Below are 15,634 nucleotides of genomic sequence, written 5' to 3' on the forward strand. Positions count from 1 at the left end.
TGCATCTTGAATTTGGCTAGGATAATGCATGATATGTTTCACTTCAGGTATGATTCAAATGATACACTCGGCAGCTTTTATCAAAGAAAGTTTATTTAAGAATGTGGTTAAAATGTATGGAAAGAAAATTAGCCATACCTTTTATCAATTACAAACAAAACAACTATGATAATGTGTAACCCTTTACAAATATATCTAAGATGTTCCAATCAAACCAATTCCATAAACAGCCCTTTCCAAAGACTAATGCTCACATGATACTGGAATGAGTCCTTTGATTGGAAAATTGAAAAATCTCAGTCTTGTAAGTTCTAATAGTTCTCTTGACACACCTAGAACAGTTTGAAGTCAGAACAGCTTTCCAGAACCCCAGGGAGACACTCTGGTCAAGCCACCAACAGCAGAGTTTCTATTTCAGGAGGATAAGAAACCCTGCTTCCAGCTAACAGCAGAATTTGCAAAACCAGGGAGAGAGACACACACGTATTTTGGTCTTGATGCTGCTTCTAAAACTAAACTCTAACTGCAGCCAAACAGAAAAGACTGTCCAAAACCACACAAAACAACCCAGAGTTAAAATAAACAGACCCCATTTAAGCTATTGAAGTAGCAATAAAAGGACCCCTCATAGACAACACAGCAGCAATGAAACTGAAAAAGGTCTGCTTGCAACTGCAGAAACAGGATTTAAAGAAAAAAAACTTTCTTAAAAAGGTACACTAACATCACACCTGGTCTTCTCAGGTCTTGCAACGGCTATTTGGAGGGATAGGTAAGCAGCTCTGAGCTTGAAGGGTCATCCCAAGCTGGGTGCAAGGGGCAGCATCGGAGAACAGTTGGCTCTCCCACTCAAATTGCTACTGCATCATAGCAATGCGAAACAACGAGCTTCGTGTGCACCATAGACCAGTTGAACAAGCTCCCTTTCTTCAACATGCCAGTTGAGAAATCTGCTAATAGGTTCTCTCCTACCAGCTACCACAAGCCTACCTTCAGTGGTCAACATAGGTGTTGGGATTCCTCCAGCTGCCATTCTCTACAAGCAGGATACTGCCATCAAGCAAAAAAAAATTTACATACCACACCAATGCGTAGTATGGTGTATGAATTTGAATGCTGGTGTGATGCCAAGTATGTAGGCTGTAAATCTCAACTGCTGGTAGATTGTGTCAAACAGCCTGTCCCTTCAGCTGTTCACAACAGGCAGAGTACTGACTGTACTCAACCAGGTCACGCTTGGGAAATTCAGAACACAGTGTTCAACATTAGATGTGATTCCACAAATGGAATTAGCGCTTACTAAATTCCGGGTGTGCTAAGAATCAATGTAACACTTAACAATCAATTTTAAATGATCAGGCAGGCTCAGGGTGTGGCTCACTTGAGCTCGCAAGAAGCTACATATCATCAGCAGGGCCTGGGCTCTGCAAACAGAAAGGAAATGTTCATGTATTGTGTCTTTTTCAATTAAATAAAACAAAAGCATAGGTTACAACTTGTTCCCAGTGTCTCCCTGGCAATTCTTCTACCAATCAGAGTCCATTTGCCAACCAAACAGCACTCTTTTCTCATGCATTATAAATTATTCCCATTGAAATATGGTGTTCTTGCATCTATCCTAATGAGTGCAAATTGAAAGCTTCCACAGCATGCCTTGTTTTCCCAGTAATACTCAAGTTCTGCACTACTAAATGACAAATTAGAGGGTGGTAGGTTAAACAATTCAGAATGAAATACAATTGCAGTTATATTTTTCTTTGTCCAATTTTTCTTTTCTAAAGGCATTGATTGTTGCTGTTATGACAATTCCAGCTGATGTTACAATCCCAGCTGATATAACTGAACGGGAAGATCCCAGAATGGGAGCCTGGCTCAAAAGGCCATAACATTCTTTTTGAAAACACAGTGAAACAGAGTCACAGGACAGCTAATTAATTTTAATATAAAAAACATTTATTAAACATGAAAAGTTTGATTATAATGCAATATTCATTCACCTCCCCCCCCCCCCCGCCCCCCAGCTTTACAAACACACACAGATTTTAGATGGAACACAGGTCACAAAGTAAACTTAGGCTATAATGTCTCCGTAGCACACATTCCCTTTAAACATAAAGGCTGGCTGTACTAAGACACACTCTGTTCTGAACCTGAGTGACTTTCTGTGGCTTTCTTCTCAAAATCCCCAGTTGATTGTCAAATTAGAGTTTGTAAACTCCACTCTCAAAAAAAATGTTTAAAATCTTCTTTAACAACAATCCTTTCCATTAGAGTTTGCATAACAAATCCATTCAGGTTTTCCAAATATACTGTCAAACAAGGCCTCTTCTCTGTTTTTAAGAAGAAATCCAGCATCCAGATTTTACACCTCCCGTTTCAAGATTTCTTTATACTGACTGTTGTATAACCTGTTCTGAATTGCTTTACCTATTGGTTCCCAGACTGTATTAAGATGGCACCAAACTTTTGATTTACCTCTGAGGTCCACTTTAAATCTGGTTACTGTAGCTGTCTCTTTAACTCGGAGAACCTTGCCTGCTATCCCCTTGAATTCTTCTGAACAGGACCTTGCCCAGCTTCTTGGTCTCTGTTCTCTTAACTTAATTCTTCCTAAGACATTGTTTCAGTCCCAATTCCCTGGTTGTATGGACTTTATCTGGTTCTTTGGAAAGTCTGCCTGTTTGTAGCCCCCTTGTCTTATCCAGCTTCTTCTGGCAGAGTTAAGAGATGTTCACTCCCTGGCACTTGATCTGCAACTGCAAATTAATTCAGCTAAAATTAAACTCAAAAGTCTTCCTCCCTTAAAAGGGCCTCTCGTTGCAAAGCAATGGCCTCATACTTCTGCTAGCTTTTATTTACTTTTCACCCCTTAACCTCTCTGAGGACAACAGCAGCACAGTTTGAATTGAAACTAACACCCCCACATATAGAAATACCTTTGTCTAGCATGAATCTAACTATAGGTTTATCCTTCCTTACATAGAAACACTAAATTAAACCCACTTAAATATCCAGGCTTGGGCTGACAAGTGGCAAGTAACATTTGTGCCACACAAATGCCAGGCAATGACCATCATCAATCAGAGACAATCTAAACCATCACCCCTTGACATTCAATGGCATTACCATCACTGAATCCCCCACTGACAACATCCTTGGGGTTACCATTGACTAGAAACTCAACATAAACACAGTGGCTATAAGAGGAGATCAGAGGCTAGGAATACTGCAGCAAGTAACTCACCTCCTGACTCCCCAAAGCCTGTCCACCATCTACAAGTCAGGAGTGTGATGGAATACTCCCCACTTGCCTGGATGGGTGCAGCTCCAACAACACTCAAGAAGCTTGACACCATCGAGGACAAAGCAGCCTACTTGATTGGCACCACATCCAGAAACATTCACTCCTTCCATTCCCAATGAACAGTGACACGCAGTGCGTACCATCTACAACAGTGGTTCCCAAACTTTTTTCACTAGGCCGCACTTTCGGAATAAAAATTTGCTCACGCCACATCAAATTTTTTATTGATAAGAAATACATTCAAAAACAAAAAATACCAACTCCTAGCAGTGCTTGATTCATAACATAGAACACAACTACTTTATAATATGATCATGGGACATCCAGAAAGTATTAAACAATGCTTGTTTAAACCATGTTTAAATGTTTATTTGATTGTCCTTGAATCTTCCCGCCACACTTGCCATCCTCTCTCGCCGCACCCTTTGGGAACCACTGATCTACAAAGTGCACAGCAGCAATTCATCAAAGATCCTTAGACAGCATCTTCCAAACCCACGACCATTTGTATCTAGAAGGACAAGAGCAGCAGATACATGGGAACACCACCACCTGCAAGTTCTGCTCCATGCCACTCACCATCCTGGCTTGGAAATATATCAACGTTCCTTTGCAGTCACTGGGTCAGAATCCTGGGAATTCACTCCTTAATGACATTGTGGGTCAACCCACAGCACGTGGACTGCAGCGTTTCAAGAAGGCAGTTCACCACCACCCTTCTCAAGGACAACTAGGGATGGGCAATAAATGCTGGTCAGCCAGTGATATCCATGTCCCATGAATGAATAAAAAAAATTGTTTTATCAGTTGAAAGTTTTCAGCGTGTTCAGTCACCTTTAATTATAGTTGTCCTGAATGATGGATTTCAGTCATTTCCAGTCAACAAATGTTAGACCAACTTGTCTATCAATCCCTTGTTTTCCTCGCTCACCTTTCTTAGATATCAGAATGACATGCAGATTTTTCCAGTTGAAAGGAATGATTATAACTGGGGAGAGCTTTGGAAGATTATAGTTCGGGGATCTTCAATGTTCTTACCTGCTTCCTTTAAAATCCTGGTATGAAAACATTTGGCCATTGGGGATTCATCACTTTTTCATGCCATTATTTTTTTCATGACTTGGTTAGCTTCTGTTAATTTTTGTTGGTCTTATTTCCTGATTCAAAGCTAGTTTCCTCAAGACATCCATTAAATTGGCTTCTTCTTCTCCCATAAATACTGATGCAAAATAATTATTCAACATAACATCACAGTCACCAAGGAACTCACTTTGTTCCTGACCATCCTCCTTTTTGCAACTTTCTTTTCCTTCTCATATACAGGCCCTAAACTGGCCTCTGCAAATGCATTATCTTGAACTTCTCTGGCTTAATTCCATTTTTAATTCCATTCTCCACATCATGAATTCCATTTGCTATCTTTCTGCTCATAAGACCAATCCAGAGCTTTAGCTCTTACTGTCAATCACAGAACCAACTTTTGTATCATTGGAAAACTTCTTAATTGGCATGATGGTCACGAAAACCACAGGGGATCGTTGATAGGTCTCTCCCCTGGGCCTTTATTGAGTAGGCAGATGCTTGCTGAATAGGATGTTCAGCTGTTGCACCTGTTACTTCACCGAGACCAGTGTTGTCAATCCTGAGGTGTTGCCGTACCTGGCTGTGAGCCGTGGGAGCAGTCTCTTTCTTGGTACACCATAAAGGGTGCTTGATGATGGGAAACTGGCATTCAACTTAATTATTACATTGGCGACAAGGAAAGAAAATGTTTTAGCACCTCCCTCCACGGATAACCTCCATAAGTCAAGAACCTTCTCAGGTGAGAAAAGTCATTGTGCCTCATTTTGGGAAACTTGAACCCGATGACACCAGCAGGGAAAACGAAGTCCAGTTACTTCTTCTGTGCTAATAACGCTGATGGAGATTTTTAAAAATCCAGCATGCAATGCCCCAATTTTCAGCGTGATAAAAAGTCTGACTTGTCCAGATACCCCGACTCAAAACTTTTAGCAAACTCTTAGACCGAATAAAAAACCAATATGACCCAAAGCCCTCTGTAATCCTCCTTGCTTCAACATGGCTGGGAGAACTCCTGGGGAACCCGTCAGAGTTCTTGGATGGGTTGTGGAAATTGGCCAAAAAGTACAAATTTCAACCATCTCTTAATGAAATGTTCTGAGACAGATTGGCATATATGACCTGGCCACCCAGGTGGGCAGAACCAGATTTAGATTGAAAGAAAGCCATTCAAATAGTCTTATCCCTTAAGAATGCAGAAAAAGAGTCTCATGAACTACAGGGAGAATCAGACATCAATGTCTTCCAACTAGAGGAAGGAAACTCGTGTATAATCAGTCCTCAATGGAAAGTGCTTGTGTAAACCAGGTGTTAAAGGGCCCCTGTCAATATAGGAACCTTAATGTCACCACCAGACAGTCAAGAAAAGGCAGTAGTGACCCAAAGAGTATTAAAGAACATACTCCAGAAAAGTACAATTGCCAGATGACGGATTATTGCAAGTAGTGTCAAAGGACACAGCCGAGGTGAAGTTTCAGGAATAAGCAAAACACGTGTGGCCGAGGGAAAAGACTGAGGCCAGTACTTGATCGTACCATGCAGTTATCCTCTCTTCCAAAGACAGGGACATTACAACTGAATCGCATCATCACAACAAAAGATGCCTCATTAATGGTACTTTTACTAGTGAATGGCCATCCCTTAAAGATGGAGGTGGACATGTGAGCTGAAGTCTCCATTATCAGAGAGAACAAGTGTATAAGCATCTCCAATCTGGCATCCTACTCCTGAGGTTGGAAGATACAAAGTCCAGGCTAGCCACCTGCACGGGGGAACCTTTACAGATAAAAGGCACCACAATGTCCCCAGTAACTTACAAGCAGCAATCAGCTTGTCTCCCACTCAGTGTATGGGGGCACGGAACAAGCCTTTTGGGGAGATTGGAAAGCCTCCACTGTTATCTTCTTGCTTCTGTTACAGCCTAGGATACATTTCATCCTGTCAGTGCATTGACAGACAATCAGAAAAGGGGAGAGTACCTGCAACAAACCATGAACCTGGATGAGATTATAAAGATGGGGAAGAAAACTGAAAAAAAAGTTGAGAAACTTTGTCATTTCCTGAGCCACAGTGCATTTGGGGGGCCATGACAGCACAAGAATTGGGACAGGTGAGGAGGAAGACTGTGTATTTTGAGTTGTAATGTGGAGGTGTGATGTGGGCAGGTTCAGTTCAACAGTACAGTACTTAAAAGGTTCAGCTTTGAGGTAAATGACAGCATGGACTGAGGTGTTTGCAGTAGTGTGGTGGAGTTGGCTGGAATGGGGGAGGGCATGTGGGATGAAAGAAAGCATTCAGCAAAAGAATTGAGAAACAAGCTGAATTTGAGTTTCCAAACCTTCTACTTCCAAGGTGTAGCCAGAGAGGTTTATAAAATCAAAACCTGTATGTAACTGCAAACAATGGAAAACAATGGTAATAGAGTTCAAATGCAGACACTGTTATTGCCGCGATCCTGATATTCACAGGTCGTGTGTGCTTTGACAACTTCTTGCAAAAGTAAAGTGAATATTTTAGATTTCTTTGACAACATTGTTTAAATTTTATTGATTAGTGTCTCAAGTAGGCTTACATTAACACTGCAATGAAGTTACTGTGAAAATCCCTGAGTCGCCACACTCCTGTGCCTGTTTGGGTACACTGAGGGAGAATTTAGCATGGCCAATGCACCTAACTAGCATATCATTCAGACTGTGGGAGGAAACCGGAGCAAACAGTGGAAACCCACGCAGACATGGGAATAATGTGCAGACTCCGCACAGGCGATAACCCAGGCCAACAATCGAACCTGAGTCCCTGGCACTGTGAGGCAGCAGAGCTAACCATGGTGGCACAGTGGCACAATGGTTAGCACTGACAACAACTCACACTGATATAATGTTCTTAATGTAGTAAAACATCCCAACTTTGCAGGAACATAATCAGGCAGAAACTGACACTGAGCCAAAGGAAACATTAGGACAATGGAGCAAAAGTCTGCGCTAAGAGGCAGGTTTTAAACAGCATATTAAAGGAGGAAAAGTAGAGATGTGGAGAGATTTCGGCAGGAGATTCGAAACCTTACAACATTGATGTGGAGATGCCGGCGTTGACTGGGGTGGGCACAGTAAGAAGTCTCACAACATCAGGTTAAAGTCCAACCGGTTTATTTGGTATCACGAGCTTTTGGAGCACTGCTCCGAAACACCCACCTGATGAAGGAGCAGCGCTCTGAAAGCTCGTGATACCAAATAAACAGGTTGGACTTCAACCTGGTGTTCTGAGACTTCTAACTGTGCTTATGACATTGACAGCTGAAGGAATGACCACCAATGATGGGGCTGGGGGGGGGGGGGGGGGGGGGGGCTCAGGGATGAACAAGAGAACAGAACTGGAAGCACACAGGTTTCGTAAATTTTAGGTCTGAAAGGGGTTTCTCACATCGGAAGAGGATAAACCGTGGAATTATCTGAATAAATGTAAAGGTGGCAGATGCGTGTTAAGTAAACATATCAAGCAAACATCTCCACATCACAAGTAAACATGTCCACAGAGTATGTTCACCTACATTGTGTAGAAGGAATTTTTCTCAACATTAAAACTTGTGGCTAAAACGTTATCACCTTGGTCATCTCCATGCCTGGAATGATTTATATTGGGTGATACAAGATCTTCAATGCTCATCATAAGCAGTGGATTACATTTCAATCTTACTTCTAGCCTGAAGCTTGAATCCATCATATAAAGTTCATTCCTGCCCTTGTTAACTTGAAGTCTTTTTAAAGACTTGCATTAAAAATGGCTACCAGCCTGAAGATGTGTGTTTCACAATTCTGAAGTTGCACATTAAACTCCGGGATAACTTTTTTGCTCTAACCGCGCCCTCATATGTTAATAGAAAACTCAATCAGCAAGTGAGCAAGTACATTGAAAGACCGAGAGGTTTTTGGAAAATGTGATTGGTTGGGTGGCCTGTCGATCACATGCACCTCCTGTCCTTTTATTAAAACACTGAGCCAATTTCAGCCAAGCAGAAAGTTCAGAACCAGGAAACTGCAGCTGCTGAACATTAGTGTGTGATGTTGTTTGAGCTGTTAACTCATTAGATTCCCCGGGACACCCCCATATCCAGCTCTCCGAGCTGCCCCTCTGCTATCATGAAATTGGCAGCATTTTTGCTCCTGATCGTAGTCTTTCGGTTCGGGCACTGCGTTAACCGGAATATCGTGTTGATACTCACAGACGATCAGGACATCGAGCTGAAAGGAATGGTAAGTCTCAAATGAACTGGTGGGTTGAACTTGGGTTTTACTTGTCTTAAAGTACGATTGAAATCTAAGAATTATTTCAGTCCGACCGTCCAAGTATGTAGCTTACTTTCAGAAGTCTTCAACTTCTCCATCGTCAGACTGGGTGACTCTTGCGATGAACCTGACAAGATTAATTTTAAACTGTATTGTCATTTTTTTGGCTTGGGGCTTCGAGATCAGACGATACATAAAAGTTCAGAAACTCTAACATTTGGGATGAAGGTTAACATGCCTTCTCTGGGTCTCAAATGGGTCATTTTTCCGATTGGCAGTCAGTGACTAGTGGGGTTCTGCAGGGATCTGAGTTAAGACCCCGACTGTTCACATGATATATTAATGATTTGGAAGCGGGAACTGAATGTAATATCTCCAAATTTGCAGATGATACAAAGTTGGGTGGGAGGGTGAGCTGTGAGGAGGATGCAGAGGTGCTTCAGTGTGATTTGGACAGGCTGAGTGTGTAGGCATGTGCATGGCAGATACAGTATAATGTTGATAAATGTGAGGTTATCTACTTTGGTAGCAATAATAGGAAGACAGATTATTACTTGAATGAGTGTAAATTGAGAGAGGTGGATACTCAGCGAGGATTTGAGTATAGGGATGTTCTGCTGAAATTGTATAGGGTGTCGGTGAGGCCATTGTATTGTAGGAGTATTGTGTGTAGTTTTGGTGTCCTTATCTGAGGAAGGATGTTCTTGCTATAGAGGGAGTACGGTGAAAGTTTACCAGGCTGATTCCTGGGATGACAGGTCTGTCATGTGAGGAGAGACTAAATCAGTTAGGATTATATTCACTGGAGTTTAGAAGAGGGGATCTCTTAGAAACTTATAAAATTCAAACAGGGTTAGAGAGGGTAGATTCAGAAAGAATGTTCCCAATGGTGGGGGAGTCTAGAACTAGGAGTCATAGTTTGAGGAAAAGGGGTAAACCTTTTCGGATTGACGTGAGGAGAAAGTTTTTCACCCAGAGGGTGGTGAATGTCTGGAATTCACTGCTACAGAATGTAGTTGAGGCCAAAACATTGTCTGATTTCAAGAGGAAATTGGATATAGTTCTTGGGGCTAAAGGGGTCAAGGGAAATGGGAGGAAGGGGGGATCAGGATATTGAATTTGATGATCAGCCATGATCAAAATGAATGGTGGAGCAGGCTCGAAGGGCTGAATGGCCTCCTCCTGCTTCTAGTTTCTGTTTCTTTTGCACAGATGTTTTCTCAAGCTTTTATTAAGTTTGCTAACATTTGCAATGGTTTTCATTCGCTTATTTTGAACTGGTGTCAGTTAAATAACGGATACATAATTTTATCTTTTGGTTAATTGGGATGCTGAGTGAATCATGCACAAAGAAATAAAACATTAAACAAACATGATACAACATCAAAAGCTGCAGATAGTTTTTTTTTTCGAATGATACTCTTATATATAATATTAGATTTTAGCCAAGTTCACTCCAAATCCCACTATTCATTATACTGAACTGAGACTTTTGGGTGATTACTGACGATCTTGTCAGAATCATTGGAGTCTTTAAAAGATAGTTGTTCACACAGCTCTTATGTGGTTTGAAGCTGTCAATGCCTTTATTTGTCTTTCCGTTTGTATGTCTAATGGAAAATAAAATTTGTGCATCTAATATCTGAATACTTACAATTCATAGAAACCATACACAGTGCAGAAGGAGGCCATTCAGCCCATTGAGTCTGCACCGACCACAATCCCACCCAGGCCCTACCCCCACATATTTACCCGCTAATCCCTCTAACCTACGCATCTTAGGACTCTAAGGGGCAATTTTTTAAAAAAACTTGGCCAATCAACCTAACCCGCACATCTTTGGACTGTGGGAGGAAACCGGAGCACCCGGAGGAAACCCACGCAGACACGAGGAGAATGTGCAAACTCCACACAGACAGTGACCCGAGCTGGGAATCGAACCCGGGACGCTGGAGCTGTGAAGCAGCAGTGCTAACCACTGTGCTACCGTGCCGCCAATTAAATTTTATTTCTTACCAGAAAGTTAATGAGTGTGCTGTGGTGGCCCAATATGTAAATGAAGTGATTTTTACCAAGCTCTGAAATGATTGTTCATGCTCTGGTCTGTAAAACGCAGCTTAATAAGAAATGGGAAGAAGTTGCGAGAGTTCTGGCTGAAGGTACTGGAAAGAGAGTGAGTGTCTTCCAGAAATACATGTGTGCTGCGAGGGACAAGTTTGAGTTTTGGGACACAAAGGTAGACCTTGGAATGATACCACCAACATTTCCTGCTCAGCCCAGTGATCTGTTAGCACATATCCATAATACTGAACATTAAAACTACAGAAGTATTGTCAGTTGAAGTATTTTTCAGCTATTTTAGCTGAGCAATAAATGTCAAGAATATTACTAATGCAAAGATTAGTGTGGCTAAATAACGTACTTTCCACATGATAATGGAGTGACTGGCCTTGTGACATGTGTGTTGAAGACCAGTCACTATATGAGTCAGTGCTATTTGCAAGTTTACACACTTCCTATTTTGCAGCTTCATAAGGTTTATATTTTTTATGTTTCTGAGGAGAGGCATTGCTGCCAGAGTGTGTTCACTATTGACCTTGCACCTCTAGATTGCTCATGAAAGTCATGCTTGACTTAGTTGATTGTAGTCTCCCTTCAATCAGAAGATTAGAGGTTGAAGGTCTACTTGAACACATCTAGGCTGACATTCCAGTGCAGTGAATGTAATGTGTCTTTGTTGGAGGTTCTGTCTCATGGTTGAAAGATTATAACAAGGCATGCTGCAGATTGAAGTGACGTAAAAGATCATTTGGTATTTTTCAAGGCGATCTCCCAATATCCAGGTCAACTTACGAAATGACACCACCAAAAATTGATAAGATGGTCATTTCTGATTTGCTGTTTGAGACTTCACAGTGTACAAATTTGGTTGTGGTGCTTAGCCCACTGAAGAATGTGGTGAAGAACTACATAAGCATTAAAAAGTTCAAGTTTATTTATTAGTGTCACAAGTAGGCTTACATTAACACTGCAATGAAGTTACTGTGAGAATCCCCCAGCTGCCACACTCTGGCGCCTGTTCGGGTACACTGAGGGAGAATTTAGCATGGCCCTTGCACCGAAACTGGAGCACCCGGAGGAAACCCATGCAGACACGGGGAGAATATGCAGACCACACAGACAGTGACCCAAGCTGGGAATCGAAGCCAGGTGTTTGGTGCGTGATGCAGTAGTGCTAACCACTATGCCACCGTGCCGCCCCCACACCATTAATCCGAAGCATTATTTAGGATTTGGCAGTCTCAATGGAAAGCTATTTTAATATATCATATTGGGACCAAATGGCCAATGTTCCTCCCAACAAGTTACAGAATGGTTGGTGTAACAAATGAGATAAGTTGTTACAATGGTGCAAAGGTAGGCAGTTTGTTTCAGAGATGGGAACTGAGGCACATTGATGGGATAAAGTAAAAGAAGTTTTACTTTCCACATAGCTGCTGTACCTCACATAAGAACGCTTGAAGCTGGAATGGAGTGTTCCATTCTCAGTATGAATGTTCCTGCCTCTTGGAGCAGAATCACTTCACAAAATAAAATCTTTCACCCACTTTCACTGTGATTTGCGTGACCTTCCATTCCTGCAGAACTTCTGCTTTGCATTTATTGTGAGGAGCTGAAGTTCAGTTTGTGAGAGTTGTGCCTATTCACAGGGCCTTGTCATTTTGTAGTATATGTGCTCAAATCCTGGAGCAACACTTGAACCTGTGACTCCCTCAGTCAATGATGAGAGTGACAACAACTGAGCCAAGCTGATCACCATTTGTAAGCCAACTATGGAATGAGACTGTTAAAATGTTTTAAAAAGATGATTTGCAAGTTGTGGTTGAGTACTTACTGGATGCAGCCTTTGTTTGCAAGTGAAAAATCCTTCACTGATAGAGCTCGTCTTATCCTACGATTCAGTTACTTTGTAATCTATTGTCTCTGCTGTTGCCTCATTCCAATGCAATCCACATTCACTCTTCAATACATTCCTTCGTTTTAGTGCTTCGATTGTTTGGGCTGTGGCTCGGCAAGTTTTATTGAGGTTACTTTGGCAGTTTGGGAAGAAGAGTCATGTAGAACTTAAAACATCTGTCAACAATCAATACTAATATAATGAAGAATTTTGCAAACTGAGCAACCTCTGTCTGACAATAAGGGAATTGTGTGAGTGAGTTACAGGAAGCATAATTTATAAAATCAACCTCTAAATTATATGTTCAGATGTACTCTGTGTCTTAACAGTGTTCATTATTGCTTGGTGTTCACCTGGCGGTAGATCAAGGGGTGGAAAATGCTTCATGTGTATATATACATGGTTGAGGTATTTTCCTAGTTTAACTGAATAAACAGTCTACTGTAAATAAATGGCATGACTTATGGGGTTGTCAGTATTCACCATTACTGAAAAGTAAATTGGATAGAGTAAATTCCATCAATCATGAAGGTTAAAGATAAAGTGGTGATTTAACCGGACGATCACCACACCTCCAGCGAGGGGCAAGGTTGAGAAGGCAGGCCTTCATGACTAACCTGGTATGGGAATTGTACCCGCACTGTTAGCATCGCTCTGCATCACAAACCAGCCATCCAGCCAACTGAGCTAAACTGACTCCCAGCAACCATGTATATGTAATTAAACCTTGACATGTAGAAGTTGCTGTCAGTGTTTCCCTGCTTCTCCAGATGCTGGGCAATGCAGTTTTCTTGCAAAGAGACAACATTAAAACAAGGAACAGCAAGAAATTGCATGACTTAGTACCTCGAGACTCATTAGCTGTGAGTCTCTTCTTCAGGTTTACATCATGGTTGGAAATTTAAAAACTTTTTTTTTTGTTTCTTTTGTCTCTGAATCCCACGTCTTTTCCTCATCTTGCTTTTTGTATATGATTCTAACCGGCACTTTCAGATTTTAGTCTCTGCATGCCTTCAATCTTTGGTGAGGGAGATTTACAGGTTCCAGATCACCATAGAGTCATGGAGGTTTACAGCATGGAAACAGGCTCTTCGGCCCAACTTGTCCATGCCACCCTTTTTTTAAAACCCCTAAGCTAATCGCAATTGCCCACATTTGGCCCATATCCCTCTATACCCATCGTACCCATGTAACTATCTAAATGCTATTTAAAAGATAAAATTGTACCCGCCTCTACTACTACCTCTGGCAGCTTGTTCCAGACACTCACCACCCTCTGTGTGAAAAAATTGCCCCTCTGGACACTTTTGTCTCTCTCCCCTCTCACCTTAAACCTATGCCCTCTAGTTTTAGACTCCCCTACCTTTGGGAAAAGATATTGACTATCGAGCTGATCTATGCCCCTCATTATTTTATAGACCGCTATAAGGTCACCCCTCAGCCTCCTACGCTCCAGAGAGAAAATTCCCAGTCTATTCAGCCTCTCCTTACAACTCAATCCATCAAGTCCCGGTCGCATCCTAGTAAATCTTTTCTGTACTCTTTCTAGTTTAATAATATCCTTTCTATAATAGGGTGACCAGAATTGCACACAGTATTCCAAGTATGGCCTTACCAATGTCTTGTACAACTTCAACAAGACGTCCCAACTCCTGTATTCAATGTTCTGACCGATGAAACCAAACATGTCGAATGCCTTCTTCACCACTCTGTCCACCTGTGACTCCACTTTCAAGGAGCTATGAACATGTACCCCTAGATCTCTTTGTTCTGTAACTCTCCCCAATGCCCTACGATTAACTGAGTAAGTCCTGCCCTGGTTCAATCTACCAAAATGCATCACCTCGCATTTGTCTAAATTAAACTCCATCTGCCATTCGTCAGCCCACTGGCCCAATTGATTAAGATCCCGTTGCAATTGGAGATAACTTTCTTCACTGTCCACTACGCCACCAATCTTGGTGTCATCTGCAAACTTAGTAACCATGCCCCCTAAATTCTCATCCAAATCATTAATATAAATGACAAATAACAGTGGGCCCAGCACTGATCCCTGAGGCTCACCTGACAAAGGAGCAGCGAGTGCTCCGAAAGCTTGTGGCTTTTGCTACCAAATAAACCTGTTGGAGTTTAACATGGTGTTGTGAGACTTCTTACTGTGCACACCGCTGGTCACAGGCCTCCAGTTTGAAAAACAACCCTCTACAACCACCCTCTGGCTTCTGTCAAGAAGCCAATTTTGTATCCATTTAGATACCTCACCCTGGATCCCGTGAGATTTAACTTTTTGCAACAACCTACCATGCGGTACCTTGTCAAAGGTACCAGTCAGGTTGGTTCCATATTGAAACAGATTTCCAGCTACAACAATTTCCCAGCACTTTAAATCTCACAACATGCCCTACAGAAAGTCTGTGAGGAGGCGTAAAGTGTAATGTTCACTGTAACCACACAATCCGGGTCATCATTTCAATATTGCCTCCCTAACCCAAAATGTCGTCTTTTTATGCCTGCTGTGTAATTGATCAGAAAAAGTGAGCTGTACAAGCCTGTTCTGCCAATCAACTAGATCATGATGGATCTCGACTCCACAGATTCTCGTGCCCATAGCTGCTAATTATTGTACACCATAACTCATTTAGTTAGTTTACAGTTGTTACTTCTTGGCTTAAGAAAATCCTCTCATTTTATTGCAGAACCATATTCTGTGATTACCTTAAATCTGTATCCTCTGATTACTGCTCTTTGTGCCAATGGAACCAGTTTCCTATTTACTCTTCTCAATGTTGAACATCTATATCAAATTTCTTGCACTTCTCTGATCTAAAAACAGCCAGCTTCTTGAGGCTCCAAGGATAATTCAAGTCCTTGATTCTGCTCCATTATAGCAAATCTTCCAACCTTCCTAGATTATGTGGTGTTCAGAATTAGATATAATACTCCAGTTGAGGCTTAACAAGTGATTTTTATGAAAGTGACTTGAAGCGGCATGTAAATTTGAGAATATAA

At 41.6% G+C, this 15,634-nt stretch overlaps 1 protein-coding gene across 1 annotated transcript in view; it reads left to right on the plus strand.

The window, feature by feature from the left end:
- The first annotated feature begins 8,371 nt into the window (after positions 1-8,371).
- Positions 8,372-15,634, plus strand: part of gnsb (glucosamine (N-acetyl)-6-sulfatase (Sanfilippo disease IIID), b) — a 48,332-nt gene continuing 41,069 nt past the window's right edge. Inside the window, exon 1 of the mRNA XM_078239404.1 lies at positions 8,372-8,634. Within this exon, the coding sequence (XP_078095530.1) occupies positions 8,521-8,634 (114 nt within the window). The 5' untranslated portion in view covers positions 8,372-8,520. The remainder of the gene's footprint in view (positions 8,635-15,634) is intronic.

The sequence above is a fragment of the Mustelus asterias genome, chromosome 22, assembly GCF_964213995.1.
Source record: "Mustelus asterias chromosome 22, sMusAst1.hap1.1, whole genome shotgun sequence".
NCBI classification, from domain to species: domain Eukaryota; kingdom Metazoa; phylum Chordata; class Chondrichthyes; order Carcharhiniformes; family Triakidae; genus Mustelus; species Mustelus asterias.